This window comes from Artemia sp. Qi Xiang Cuo, chromosome 1 (genome assembly GCF_049724085.1).
Source record: "Artemia sp. Qi Xiang Cuo chromosome 1, ASM4972408v1, whole genome shotgun sequence".
Taxonomy (NCBI): Eukaryota; Metazoa; Arthropoda; class Branchiopoda; order Anostraca; family Artemiidae; genus Artemia; species Artemia sp. Qi Xiang Cuo.
Window position 1 is genome coordinate 76,026,546 of NC_142794.1, and position 16,172 is coordinate 76,042,717.

The 16,172-nt window shown below is 33.4% G+C and overlaps 1 protein-coding gene across 1 annotated transcript in view; it reads right to left on the reverse strand.

Annotated features, from left to right (window-relative positions):
• AdamTS-A (ADAM metallopeptidase with thrombospondin type 1 motif A) overlaps positions 1–16,172 on the reverse strand; it is a 646,314-nt gene that overhangs the window by 82,456 nt on the left and 547,686 nt on the right. Inside the window, exons 30-31 of the mRNA XM_089091831.1 lie at positions 14,599–14,766; positions 6,822–7,214 (exon numbers count right to left, since the gene is read on the reverse strand). Coding sequence (XP_088947957.1) covers positions 6,822–7,214; positions 14,599–14,766 — 561 coding nt within the window. The remainder of the gene's footprint in view (positions 1–6,821; positions 7,215–14,598; positions 14,767–16,172) is intronic.

Consider the following 16,172-nt stretch of genomic DNA (forward strand, 5'->3'; position numbering starts at 1 on the left):
CAATCAAGTCGCTAACTAAGTCCAATGTATGGAATGGTTTGTTATTTCAGTGATCGTCTTTTAATGTAAAAATATAAATACTGTAATCTTAACTATAGTGAAGTTGCGTATGCAAGTTAGTATAGGGAAGAGTTCGATCTTTATTAAATTAACATGGGCTAGGTGTCGTTCTTTATTGTATCTCCCCTTAAGAGCGTCAACAAGTTCTGTTCTAGGTCTCTTCAATGCAGTTACTTGCCCTAATCTGACGATCGTAAGACAAGGCATTACAAATCGAATCATTGCCATTTCAAAATTATTTAAACACTTTATACATTCCGGTGTACAGTCTATATGAAGGTTATTTAATACTGATCGGACATTCTCCTGACTTTTCAACATTTTCCCAGCACAGTAATCACAGACAAAGAATGAATCTATGACATCCTCTTTCCAACCTGTACATTGAATTAGTTCTTCTCTGTCATCTTTGGGTATGTCCTGTTGTAGGTGTTCTAAAATCGTGGCCATCATTACATCAAAACCTTTCTTATTTGAAAGGGATCTTAGACTCTTCAATTGGTAATTTGTCTTTATCTGCTCACAACTGTCACAATGCATTGTGGGGTATACATCCCTAATGTTAGCTACCTTATCAAGGCTCTCACCAAATAATTTTATTATTGTATTTTCATCCACAGAAACTCTAATATTGCCATCACCGTAAATGAAGTCTTGACTATTATTACGACAGAGTCTACTTGACACTTCTTCTATGTGATGACTTAGTTCCTTGTACGAGCCCTCGACTTTTAGTAGATTAATATGTTGTATAATCTTACATTTTGATACTGCCTTATATACGCTATTAATGAAACAGTTCAAGACAGGAAAATGTGGAGCTAGTGCCCTTAGAGAACGCAAATAGCTCTGACATCCCTCATTTGGGCTACAGTATAACGAATGCCCATGCTTTCTTGTGTCCCTGTAATTGATTTCACAATAATCCAAGCCGCCAAGGTAGAAATTAACCACTTTGTCAGTTGAAAATTTTAATGCTATATTGTTTTCAAGGATATCAAAAAGAATTTGACATAATTCAATATCCGTCGGATAGAGCTTGCAGATATCAGGGTGACATTGCCAAGTAACCTGCTGCCCAATTTTTGGTTTTGAATTTTTACTCAGATTGTTATAGGTGACTTCAGCCATCATAATTTCCTTGTCAGATCTAGTTTTAGAGCATTTTTCAATAGTTGTCTCGTACTTTTCAGGACAGTGTGTTCTACTACACAGAGAATTTTTTGCCAAATATTCAGTAGAACTAAACGAACTGTTTAAAACACAGTTAGAAATGCTTTTTTCTTGAGTCGGTGTTCCAGGAATTTGTTCTAAATCATTAGTCTTACAAACACATTTACTAATAATCCTAACAGGCTCGTTTTCGCCATAATTGAAAAACATTGCTTTTCCTTCGCTGTTGATAGGTATGCTTGTATATATATTTTTATTGCTGCTACATAAACTGCAATTGCTCCTTCCAAAATTAATATACGAATTTTCTAAGAAGTACGCCTCCGTATATTCACTGTGTTGTCGAACATTTTCCATTGCATCTATAAACTGTTCCGCAGTTGCCAATCCATACCTTGGAAGCTTTTCGTTAAACTGACAACATTTCTTTTGGATATTGCCATGAAGCTTTGCCAAAGCATTTCTAGCCGACTTTTCAACAGCATCCGCTCTTTCAAAGAGAATTTTAATCTGTAATTTCGAATACTTTTCGTGATCCCGATAAAACATGCGTAAAATGTTTCTCAATTTACAAAGATCAGCCTGCATTTTTGCCATCTTCTTGTATTTCTGAATGTAATTTTTCCCTTTGTCCTTATGCGTTCTTCGGTACAACCTCGCAGAGAATTTAATTTTTTCATTATAGCTTTTGTCACCCCAGTATCTACCCATTATTCTGGTAGCAACTTTTTTCTTATGTTTGTTTCGGTAATCTATATCGTTATCATACCGTTCCTTGCTCTTTTGTTTCGCTGTCTCAATTTTCCCTTCTCGATACCCCTGATCCGTAAGATACCTCTGTTTTGCTCTGTCATATTTCATTTTCTTAAATCCTGGATCACAAGACATCTTAGTAGCAATCCTTACGCGTGCTCGAGCTTTAGTGCGTTTGGTGGCATTTTTATCTCTTTTAAATAAACTTTTCTTATATTTCAGGATGTTAGCTTTATTTTTTGTGTAGTAAAGTTTTCTATTAGTAGAAATTTGGATTGTTCTATTTTGATATTGTTTTTGGTTATTCTTTCTTTTTTTCCACTCGCGTGAGACCATATTTTTTCAAGATTTAAAATTATTAAGCACACAAAATCCCGTGTCGAGTATCTAAAACCTAGCATAAAACAAAACTAATTTTAAAATTTTCAGGTATTTATCTTGTTTGAATTACAAAATTAGTATTATTGGTTAGACACCATAAATATTTTTGCAGTTTAAATAATAAGTTTAGTGATTCTGGACTGAAAACTAAAATAATTGCAATTATGAGACAATAATATGGAGATATGTACTTTACGGGTTACAGGATACAATAATAAATTTGAACTGAGATGAAAAAAAAATTTCTTCCAGGAGACAAAAAGCAAAACTAATGTTAGAATTTTCATGTATTTTTGTTGTTTAAATTAAAAAATTACTATTACTGATTAGGCATCATAAATATTTTTGCAGTTTACATAATAATTTTAGCGATTAAGCCAAAAAAGAAAATTTTGGTTCCAGGAGTTTCGGTTACTATTGAGACAAGTAGCTATTATTACTATAGAGTTCATTACATGGACTGTTTTATTGCTTCAAAATTCAAATATCTTTGAAAAGACTGCAGTATGAAAATACATCAAAAATGCAATTTTTTTGACAAAATTGATTCTACTTTAAAAAGTATTTTATTTTTAAATACAAAAGTGACTAGATGTTGCAATTTCCTTTAAAATGAGCTATTATACAGCTCTCTATGATTTTCCAGTGCCCAGCTAGCTGAGCAGAAAGAAAAAGCGGAAAGAAAAAAATATCCCGTTTGTGGAGAATAACGTGGTAAAAGTCAATTTTCTTGATTTTCAAGCCAATATATTTTCTTTGTTATTCAAGCCAAAGGGAGGTAAGTTTCCTTTATAGAGGATTCGGACAAGGCGGTTCTAATGGTGTACTTTTTGTTTTGATCTGACTCTTTTTTTAGGAGTTGGGGGGTTTTATATTTCTTGACATTGGAGGTGATCGTCTCTTACTAGGTTGCTAGCTACCGCTGCAACCCGGATTACGTATAACTCTATTAGAACGCATCTTATTACAAAACAAGAAATAATATTCTTATCTAATTGAAACTTTTTAAGACTCGTATCATGTACCCATAACCTAACAAAAAATTAAACTAATTTTTAAATTTACAGGTATTTTGTTAGTTTGAATTAAAAGATTAAAATTATTGCTCATATATCATAAATATTTTTGCAGTTTACATAATAACTTTAGCGATTCTAAACTGAAAAATGAAATATATTAAAAAATTGAATTTTTTGGTCTGAAAATACATAGTAAATTCCACATCGGGTAGTTAGAACCTAACTAAAAATAAAACTAATTTTAACATTTTCAGGTATTTTTCTAGCTTGAATTGAAATATTCAAACTATTGCTCGGATACCATGGATATTTTGCAGTTTACACAAGCTGCAAAGAAAGCATAAGGGAAAAATTAAAAATTATATTCAGAAGTCCAAAAACATGGCAACAATGCTGGCGGATCTTAGTAAATTTAGAAAAATTTTACGAATTTTTTACCGGGATTACGAAAAATGTTCAAAATTAAAGATTAAAATTATCTCTGAAAGAATGGATTTTGTTGAAAAGTCAGCTAGAGATGCTTTCGCAAAACTTCATAGTAATATCCAAAAGAAATGTTGCATGTTTAGTGAAAAGCTTCCAAGGTATGAACCGGCAACTGTGGAACAGTTTATAGATGTAATGGGAAATTTTATAGATCACTGTGAATATATGGAGGCATAATTGTTCTTTACTTAGTTTCAGCTTTAATTCGATGATCCAGACTTTATGTACTAACTACATCCAAAGACTATGACGTCATTGTTTAATATTGTATATAAAAAATTAAGTTTTTCGTAAAAAAAATTAATTAAAAAAAAAATTAAGTACATATAGCGCTAGATCTAGAGATTTCCTTTAAAATGAGCCATTGAACAACTCTCTACGATGTTCCAGTGCCAAGCTATCTGCGGAAAAGAAAGAAAAAAATATCCCGTTTGTGGAGAATAACGTGGTTAAAGTCAATTTTCTTGATTATCAAGCCAATATATTTTCTTTGTTATTCAAGCCGCAGGGCGGTAAGTTTCCTTTATAGGGGTTTCGGACAAGGCGGTTCTAATGGTGTACTTTTTGTTTTGATCTGACTCTGTTTTTAGGAGTTAGGGGTTTTTATATTTCTTAACATTGGACGTGATCGTCTCTTACTAGGTTGCTAGCTACCGCTGCAACCCGGATACCCATTGCACCTACTAAGTCAAAAATAATCCTATTTCACCGAAAGCGAAATCATGTTAATGCAAGACTAACTCTAAATGGAACAACTATTCCAGAAGATAATCATATTAATTACCTATGTCTCATGCTTGACCAAAAACTTAATTTCCACCTCCACATTTCAAACACAATAAAAAAATGCTATAGAAAACAATTATACTAAAAAGACTTCTTTCTACACCCTGGGACTGTAAGGAGAAAACCTTACTCTAGTTTTGTAAATTACATATAAGACCCCATATTGACTATGGGCTCATCGTTTCTGGTGCATGTGCAAAGACCCAGATGCAAAAAATTGAAACAATGCCAAACGATATAATACGTCTCATATTTGGTCTTAGGAAACCCAAAAGCACCAAGTTCCTGCTTATGGAGAGTGGATTAACAACACTGAGGGAGAGACGTAGCTTTCCCTTGATAAAACATCTTACAAAAATTGAATCAAATAGCTCACACACCCTTCATAATTGGTTAAGAAATCCAGCCATGTATAGAGGCATTGCAGATGAGTATGCCAATATTCAGAAGAAGTTTCCTGTACCCACAAAGTCTATTGCACCTACTTTCCCCCAATCCTTTCCATGGAATTGGTCAATCCCCATAATAAATACTGATTTCTCATAGTGGACTAAAGATTTAACCCCCATCGCTTTTGTACAAAACAATTGCTGAATATAAAGCTAAATATGAGTATGAGTTACAATTGCTGAATATGAGTACAAAACAATTATAAGTAATATAATTACTTATAAAAACCATTTCCAAATCTTTGTTTATGGGTCCGAAATGAATGAGAAGGTAGCAAGTGATTAGTATTAGTGGTAGACTACACCTTAGATTAGCGGTAGACTACAGAGCCTTAAATTAACAAGTAGTTAGCGATAAATTCCCACTTCCCAGAATAGATGAAATCTTAGACTCGATTTCAAACAATAATAAAATATTCACCTCCCTGGACTTGACTCAGGGATACCACCAAGTAAAAATAGCAGAAGCCGCCGTATACAAAACAGCATTCTCTACAACAGAATGCGGTTCTTATGAATACTTAAGAGTGCCATTTGGACTCAAAAGAAATTCAAGCGCATTATGCAGACCCTTGCTTCACCTACTAAGAAGTCTAAATAACATAATTCACTTCGTGGATGACGTAATTTTCATGGATAAGAATGCTGAAGACCATTTAATTACCCTATCCAAGGTATTTGAAAAGTTTAGAGCGGGAAATTTAAAATGCAGGCCGAAAAAAGTAAACTTGTTGCAAAATGAAATAAATTTTTGGGAGTAGTAACGCAGGGCCAAATAGCCCTGGATCCAGAAGAGTGAAAATTGTAGAGAATCTCAAGGCCCCCCGAACTATAAAACAGTTACGAGGTATCTTGGGACTTTGTAGTTAATTTCGAAGATTCATACAAAACAATTCCCAGATAGCTAAGCCCCTAACTAACCTTACTTGAGGAAACCCAAAAAAGATTATTTGGTCAAAAGAAGCACAGGAATTCTTAGATTATCTAAAAAAGACACTTGAGCTATTGTCAATAATTCATCACCTAGATAAATTAAGACATTATTTGGTGGGTAGGAAATTTAAACTACATTGTGATCATAAGAGCTCACAATATCTACAAACTTTTAAAATCCAACGGGAATCCTTGCTCAAAGGATTCCCGTTACCCCGAAAGAGGAGGATACGCTGACATCTCGAAATTCCCGCATTTAAATATTTCCATTCAGAGATAGGCGGACACCTGGGAATTAAAAAGACTTTTCACAAATTGAAGCAGTGCTTTTATGTCCCATCAGCTCTAACTAAACTTAAGGGGTTCATAAATAGCTGTAATACATGTAATCTGAGAAAAAATCCTATTGTATACCCTAATCCACCCATTGGAAGGACCCCCATAGCAAGGATTCCATTTGACATAATTTCATTTGACCTGTATGGTACTAGTGGCGGGTTGCCCACATCCAGCAGAGGTCACACTTAAATCTTGTCGGTCATCAACCTTTTTTCCGGTTTCACTTTTGCTAGGAGGTTATTTAAAAAATCAAAGTGCCTATACCACCAGTAAAGCTTGCAGTTTACATAATAGCCTTTTTTTTCGAATTTGCTTTTCGAGGTCATTATGTGACTTGGTAAGTTCATCTCTTCGTTTTTTTTCATTATAAGTATAAGTGGATCCCATGAGTTTTTCTATAATGCCTCCTAAAAGAGCATCTTCACCGAACACTTTTACATACCTCGTTCCGCAATAGGGGCAATTGTTTCGGTTCTGTCCCCATTCAAGGATACTTGTATCCCATTCAAGGATACAAGTTTTACAGAACGTATGCAAGCATGGCAGTTTGACCGGTTTCACGAATACCTCAGTGCAAATGCTACAAGACAGATCTGAATTTAATAGGTCAAGCTGTGTCTCTTTTTCTTTGTCTTTTTCATTATCAGGATAAGTAGATCCAATGAGTTTTTCTATAATGCTTGCTAAAAGAGCATCTTCACAGGACACTTTTTCATACTTCGATCCACAATGGGGGCAATCCTTTCGGTTCAGTTCCCATTGAAGGATACAAGTTTTGCAGAACGTATGCGTGCATGGCAGTTTAACGGGTTTCACAAATACCTTAGTGCAAATGCTACAAGACAGATCTGAATTTAACAAGTCGAGCTGTGTCTCTTTTTCTTTGTCTATCTGTTTCGACACCATTATTTTATATAAGTGTTTTTTTTAATGTCACATAAAACCCCATGTCGAGTAGTTAGAACCTAGCAAAAAACAAAACCAATTTAAAAATTTTCAAGCGTTTTTCTAGTTTGAATCAAATAATGTAATTTGTCGCTCATACACCATAAATAATTTTGCTGTTTACACAATAACTTTAGTGATCATGGACTGAAAACTAAAAGAAGAAAAAAATTGACTTTTTTATTGAAATACACATTGAATCACGCGTCGAGTAGTTGAACCTACCAAAAAATAAAAATAATTTAATAATTTCCAAGTGTTTTTCTAGCTTTTCTTAAATATTGAAATTATTGCTCAGACACCACAAGTATTTTTGCAGTTTAGATAATAACTTAAGTGATCCTGAACTGAAAACTAAAATAAGAAAAAAACGATTTTTGTTATGGAAATACACATTAAATCACGCGTCAGGTAGTTAGAACCTAACAGAAAATTAAACTAACTTTAAAATTTCCAGGTATTTTTCTAGTTTTACTTAAAAATTTAAATAATTGCTCATATACCATAAATATTTTTGCAGTTTACATAATAACTTTTGCGATCCCGAACTAAGATAAACTGGTTTGCCTGTTATTAGCCGGAGTCGAATTGTGCTTGGACAGGCTTATGAAGCAAGATTGTGTGTTTTTCGTCAACCTGCAGCTTCTATAGAAACTCTAGTAGAATTTAATCACTTTTTTCATGTTTTCTCATCTGTTCCTAAAAAAAAATTAATCCCTTTGTATCTTTTCAACATATTGTAAACAGTATCCTTTTCAATATGATTTCTGCGACACAAATCATCACTCGTGTCTCTGGATCGATGCAGACTTGATAGTATTCAGGCGAAAAGCCTCGTCATTTCTGTATTTGATCTAATTTTAAACGATTCAATTAAAAAGTTTCAAAGATTGTCATTAGAATACGTTTATCAAAGTCTATTTATCTGTATATACACAGTTTTGTGGAATAATCTAATTGATGAATACCTTACTACAGCACAATGGGTAAAAGTATGCCTCATGATTGGAGGTTTGCGGGTTCAAATCCGCCTGTAGTAAGCGATCAATATCGAATAAAGGAATGATTCCTTAATATTCAAAAGTAAGGTTGCAAGTCGACGATTTTGTTTTGGCCTTATTATAATTGGTATGGTGAAATAATAATATGCATATGGCTCTTAAATCATACTTCTTTATGGTCCCATATGGTCTAGTGGCTAGGATAGTTGACTTTCACTTAAGTGGGATGGGTTCGAGTTGCGGTGTGGGAAAATTTTTAACTCCATAATCTTCGAACATTTGAACCTTTTATAATTTATAATGATGTATAATATAAATACTGTAATCTTAACTATAGTGAAGCTGCCTATGCAAGTTAGTATAGGGAAGAGTTCGATCTTTATTATAAACAACTCTGAAAACAGGAAAAAGCCTACGGCTTTTTCTTCTTTGAAATAGTAAGAGACGAACCTAAAGCAATCAAGTAGCTAACTTAGTCCAATGTATGCAGTTGTATGTTATTCGAATTATCGTCTTTTAATGTAACCATTGAACAACTCTTTACGATGTTCCAGTGCCAAGCTATCTGTGGAATTACTAACCTATACTATAATTAAGTTGCGTATAAAATTTAGTATAGGCAAGAGGTCGTTCTTTATTATAATATAAAAAATTAAGTTTTTCGTAAAAAAAATTAATTAAAAAAAAAATTAAGTACAAATAGCGCTAGATCTAAAGATTTCCTTTAAAATGAGCCATTGAACAACTCTCTACGATGTTCCAGTGCCAAGCTATCTGTGGAAAAGAAAGAAAAAAATATCCCGTTTGTGTAGAATAACGTGGTTAAAGTCAATTTTCTTGATTATCAAGCCAATCTATTTTCTTTGTTATTCAAGCCGCAGGGCGGTAAGTTTCCTTTATAGGGGTTTCGGACAAGGCGGTTCTAATGGTGTTCTTTTTGTTTTGATCTGACTCTGGTTTTAGGAGTTAGGGTTTTTTTTATTTCTTAACATTGGACGTGATCGTCTCTTACTAGGTTGCTAGCTACCGCTGCAACCCGGATTTAGAAATAATTTATTTTAGTTACTATAGATTTTTAACCCAATTAATTTCCTTTAAAATGAGCTATTGAACAACCCTCTACGATGTTCCAGTGCCAAGCTATCTCTGGAAAAGAAAAAAAAAGAAAAGAGAAAAAAATATCCCGTTTGGGGAGAATAACGTGGTTAAAGTCAATTTTCTTGATTTTCAAGCCAATATATTTCCCTTGCTGTTCAAGCCAAGGGACAGAAAGTTTCCTATACAGGGGTTTCGGACAAGGCGGTTCTAATGGTGTACTTTTTGTTTTGATCTGACTCCTTTGTTAGGAACTATGGGTTATTATATTTCTTAACATTGGACGTGATCGTCTGTTACTAGGTTGCCAGCTATAGCTGCAACCCGAAAAAAAACACATTGTGCCCACATCGTTCTTTACTCAGGCAGTGCTAGCGCGCTGCCTATGATAATAAACTGATTACACACAGGAAAAAGCCTACGGCTTTTTCTTCTTTTAAATAGTAAGAGACGAGTCTCAAATAATCCAGTAGCTAGCTAATTCCAAAGGTATTCAATTTTTGTTATTCCAATGATCTTTTTTTATTGTAACTAGGTTTCAGCCATCTCTACAGCCATGATACTATTGGAAATTACATAATCCCTATTTATGTTTTAGTTAACATGGGCAAGGTGTCATTCTTTTATTGTATATGGACTAAGGTTCGTTCTTTCGTGTAAAACTAGCAAAACATTTTTTAAGCCTGATGAAGATTTAACTAATGTGTCAAAAGTAAGGTTGCAAGTCGACGATTTTGTTTTGGCCTTATTATAATTGGTATGGTGAAATAATAATACGCATATGGCTCTTAAATCATACTTCTTTATGGTTCAATAGGGTCTAGTGGCTAGGATAGTTAACTTTCACTTAACAGGCTCGGGTTCGATTCCCGGGGTGGGAAAAATTTTAACTCTATAATCTTCGAACATTTGAACCTTTTATACTTTATAATGATGCATAATATAAATACTGTAATCTTAACTATAGTGAAGTTGCGTATGCAAGTTAGTATAGGGAAGAGTTCGATCTTTATTAAGACATCAAAAATGCAGTTTTTGGTGGAAAAATTTATTCTCTTTTAGAAATAATTTATTTTAGTTACTATAGATTTTTAACCCAATTAATTTCCTTTAAAATGAGCTATTGAACAACCCTCTACGATGTTCCAGTGCCAAGCTATCTGTGGAAAAGAAAAAAAGAAAAAAATATCCCATTTGGGGAGAATAACGTGGTTAAAGTCAATTTTCTTGATTTTCAAGCCAATATATTTCCCTTGCTGTTCAAGCCAAGGGACAGAAAGTTTTCTATACAGGGGTTTCGGACAAGGCGGTTCTAATGGTGTACTTTTTGTTTTGATCTGACTCCTTTGTTAGGAACTATGGGTTTTTATATTTCTTAACATTGGAGGTGATCGTCTCTTACTAGGTTGCTAGCTACCGCTGCAACCCGGAAAAGAGAAAAAAATATCCCGTTTGGGGAGAATAACGTGGTTAAAGTCAATTTTCTTGATTTTCAAGCCAATATATTTCCCTTGCTGTTCAAGCCAAGGGACAGAAAGTTTCCTATACAGGGGTTTCGGACAAGGCGGTTCTAATGGTGTACTTTTTGTTTTGATCTGACTCCTTTGTTAGGAACTATGGGTTTTTATATTTCTTAACATTGGACGTGATCGTCTCTTACTAGGTTGCTAGCTATCGCTGCAACCCGGAAAAAAAACACATTGTGCCCACATCGTTCTTTACTCAGGCAGTGCTAGCGCGCTGCCTATGATAATAAACTGATTACACACAGGAAAAACCCTACGGCTTTTTCTTCTTTTAAATAGTAAGAGACGAGTCTCAAATAATCAAGTAGCTAGCTAATTCCAAAGGTATGCAATTTTTTTTATTCCAATGATCGTTTTTTATTGTAACTAGGTTTCAGCCATCTCTACAGCCATGATACTATTGGAAATTACATAATCCCTATTTATGTTTTAGTTAACATGGGCAAGGTGTCGTTCTTTATTGTACATCTATAAACTGTTCCGCAGTTGCCAATCCATACGTTGGAAGCTTTTCTTAAACTGACAACATTTCTTTTGGATATTACTATGAAGCTTTGCCAAAGAATTTTTAGCCGACTTTTCAACAACATCAGCTCTTTCAAAGAGAATTTTGATCTGTAATTTTTAATATTTTTGATGATACCGATAAAACATTCGTAAACTGTTTCTCAATTTACAAAGATCAGCCTGCATTTTTGCTATTTTCTTGTACTTCTGAATGTAATTTATCCCTTTGTCTTTATGTGTTCTTCGGTAAAACCTCGCAGAGAATTTAATTTTTTCATTATAGCTTTTGTCACCCCAGTATCTACCCATTATTCTGGTAGCAAGTTTTTTCTTATGTTTGTTTTGGTAATCTTTATCATTATCATACCGTTCCTTACTCTTTTGTTTGGCTCTCTCAATTTTCGCATCTCGATACGCCTTGTCAGTTGAATACCTTTGCTTTTCTCTTTTCAAGATGTTGTCTCTGTTTTTTGTATAGTAATGTTTTTTTAAATTACGTATAACTCTATTAGAACGCATCTTATTACAAAACAAGAAATAATATTCTTATCTAATTGAAACTTTTTAAGACTCGTATCATGTACCCATAACCTAACAAAAAATTAAACTAATTTTTAAATTTACAGGTATTTTGTTAGTTTGAATTAAAAGATTAAAATTATTGCTCATATATCATAAATATTTTTGAAGTTTACATAATAACTTTAGCGATTCTAAACTGAAAAATGAAATATATTAAAAAATTGAATTTTTTGGTCTGAAAATACATAGTAAATTCCACATCGGGTAGTTAGAACCTAACTAAAAATAAAACTAATTTTAACATTTTCAGGTATTTTTCTAGCTTGAATTGAAATATTCAAACTATTGCTCGGATACCATGGATATTTTGCAGTTTACACAAGCTGCAAAGAACGCATAAGGGCAAAATTAAAAATTATATTCAGAAGTCCAAAAACATGGCAACAATGCTGGCGGATCTTAGTAAATTTAGAAAAATTTTACGAATTTTTTACCGGGATTACGAAAAATGTTCAAAATTAAAGATTAAAATTATCTCTGAAAGAATGGATTTTGTTGAAAAGTCAGCTAGAGATGCTTTCGCAAAACTTCATAGTAATATCCAAAAGAAATGTTGCATGTTTAGTGAAAAGCTTCCAAGGTATGAACCGGCAACTGTGGAACAGTTTATAGATGTAATGGGAAATTTTATAGATCACTGTGAATATATGGAGGCATAATTGTTCTTTACTTAGTTTCAGCTTTAATTCGATGATCCAGACTTTATGTACTAACTACATCCAAAGACTATGACGTCATTGTTTAATATTGTATATAAAAAATTAAGTTTTTCGTAAAAAAAATTAATTAAAAAAAAAATCAAGTACAAATAGCGCTAGATCTAGAGATTTCCTTTAAAATGAGCCATTGAACAACTCTCTACGATGTTCCAGTGCCAAGCTATCTGTGGAAAAGAAAGAAAAAATATCCCGTTTGTGGAGAATAACGTGGTTAAAGTCAATTTTCTTGATTATCAAGCCAATATATTTTCTTTGTTATTCAAGCCGCAGGGCGGTAAGTTTCCTTTATAGGGGTTTCGGACAAGGCGGTTCTAATGGTGTACTTTTTGTTTTGATCTGACTCTGTTTTTAGGAGTTAGGGGTTTTTATATTTCTTAAAATTGGACGTGATCGTCTCTTACTAGGTTGCTAGCTACCGCTGCAACCCGGATCCTATTTTCAGGTATTTCTCTTGTTTGAATTAAAAAATTAGTATTATTGTTTAGACACCATAAATATTTTTGCATTTTACATAATAAGTTTAGCGATTTTGGACTGAAAACTAAAATAATTGCAATTATAAGACAATAATATGGAGATAGGTACTTTACGGGTTACAAACCAAAAAAAATTTGGTTCCAGGATACAAAAATAACTTTGAACTTAGATGAAAAAAATTTTGGTTCCAGGAGACAAAAAGTAAAACTAATTATAAAATTTTCAAGTATTTTTGTAGTTTAAATTAAGAAATTACTATTACTGGTTAGACATCATAATTATTTTTGCAGTTTACATAATAACTTTAGCGATTAAGCCAAAAAAGAAAATTTTGGTTCCAGGAGTGTCGGTTACTATTGAGACAAGTAGCTATTATTACTATAGATTTCATTACCATGAACTGTTTGATTGCTTCAAAATTCAAATATCTTTGAAAAGACTGCAGTATGAAAATACATCAAAAATGCAATTTTTTTGACAAAATTGATTCTACTTTAAAAAGTATTTTATTTTTTATTACAAAAGTGACTAGATGTTGCAATTTCCTTTAAAATGAGCTATTATACAGCTCTCTATGATTTTCCAGTGCCCAGCTAGCTGAGGAGAAAAATCAAGCGGAAAGAAAAAAATATCCCGTTTGTGGATATTTTTACATCCAATTCATATGTAAAGACATTAGCTTTTTTCTTTTATATTTCAGATACAGAATATTTCTACGCACGGTAACTACAAATTTTGAAATTTTTGAAAATATACGTTTTTTAAAATCTACGGGGGAAAAGCAATTTTGTTTTTTAACTTTTTTAATAAAAATATAAAAATGCTCTTTTGTCGTGAAATATAGTGAAAAGAAGTATCTTTAAGGAAATATCCCTCTTCAAAGGCCAAAGTTGGCAAACTATGAGAACATTTTAAGAGAACTCAAATTGACTAAAAAAAGTGTGGAAAAACCAACAACAAAAAACAGAAGCGAGTAAGAGAAGTCAAGGTTTGATAATTGCAAGCTAAACTTCTGGCCTTTATTCTCGAGGTGGAAAATGAAGTCCAAAGAAAGAAGAAAAACTTTATTATCTTTACGCTATCAATTCAATTCAAATTTACCCTACATGAGTGCATGTCTATGGCTGTGTTGGACTACAGACGAAGAGGAAGAGACAACCACAACCTCCTCATAGCAAATAATTATCGAGGGGTTTCGTGCTCTTTTTTGAAATTCCAATAAAATACTTTTCGTAATAATCTTTTGCTATTAACATTATTCAAAATAATAGATACCATTTCAGTATCAGCTTCAAATTTATCCCACTAGAAAGCTCAAAATTGTTTTTAATTTTTCGGTTACTATTGGTTGTGGTTTTACTCTTTACTTGATTGCCAAAGGCGCTGTGAGGGGTGGTACTATTTTAAATCTCTGGTTGTTGATATTTGACCGTGTAGATTTGCGTAGCACCTTTTTCATGCTTTCCAGCATTTTTACTCCAGAAATTGTACCAAAAAACGCTATTTTTGGTGCCACACGGCATTTTATGTTGAAGCTGTCGAGAGAAATTTAATCATGAAGATTATAATGGTACACTTTTCATTCCTCCCAGCCTTTCCATTCCATAAAAAGCTATACTTTTTGGGTGTATTGTGGCACTTAGCGATGATTTTATGAAGAAAAATGAATAAAAAGTGAATAAATATAAAAAATATATTCCAAATGAGCCTTTGAACACCTTTCCATTATGTTCTAGTCTCCCGCTAGTGGCTAACAAAAATATTACTTCATTGTTTTCAGTGCAAAAAATTGACTTTTCTTGTGGTAAATTTCACATGAGTGGTTTTCAACAATGGCTATTCCAATAGTGTAATTTTTATTTCAATCCAACGTCATTTTTGAGGGGTTTTATGCTCTCTTTTGAAGTTTTCATAAAATTTGTTCATAGAATTAAATTTTGCTACTACAGGGTGTCCACAAAGTCTGGATACATACAACTATTGATATTTTATTTATTTATGTCATTTTCCATTCCCAGATCGAACGATGGCCCTGTCTAAAGAAGAAGGATTTAAGTTGGTACTCTTGAGTGGTGAGGGAAGTTTTCGGGGCTTGAACTTTCTAGGGAAGTTTCACCCTGGGGGAATTTGCTTGAAATCCTATGCTAAGGTCTTTTTATTTCTCTTACTTTCTCTTTGCCAACTCAATTTTACACGAGGAAAATTCAAGAGTAATTGTCGAGAGGACAGTTTCATCGGAATGGAGTTGTCAAGAAAATATATTTGTGGGGGGGGGGGGGTCTACACGAGAAATTCTCAATGGTATAATTTTTTGTGGGAGACATACTCTACGGGGGCAGTTTCTAAGGGAGCAATTTTCCACTGGGGAGTTTGGGGGTGATTCCGGGAAAACGTTTTCCCCGGAAATTTCAAATCGGCATCAGCTGAAAAATTATTAGAAATTAAGGTGTTTTATCAAGTGAAAGTGTGCTAAGAATAACTTTTCATGCGGAATCGTCTGCAAGGAATTTTCCGACGGGAAAATTTAGCGAGAATGGAGTTGCCTAGTGTGATTTTTTTCTGGCAGGGGGAGGGGTATTTTATGTAGGAGGAACTTTCTATTGAGGGAATTTTCGTGAGGGATACAATTTTCTATGGAGGGGGAGTTGTATTTCCTGTTATTGGTAAAAAAAAATGATCGGAAATTAAATGAAAAAAAGTTTTGGACTGACAGTAAGGAAAAACATTAAAACTTAAAACAAACAAAATTCTTAGGGATATGAGGGGACTAATCCCCTCCTCAGTACCCTTATCTTTACACTGAAGATTGATTTTTCGTCCCAAGTCTCTAAGAACGACTCCTGAAACACAAAGGCCGTTTAGTTAGAACTATAAGAAGCTTTTTTAAAATCACTAAAAAGCTTCAGTATGAAGAGTGAGGTATTGAGAAGAGGGCAACCCC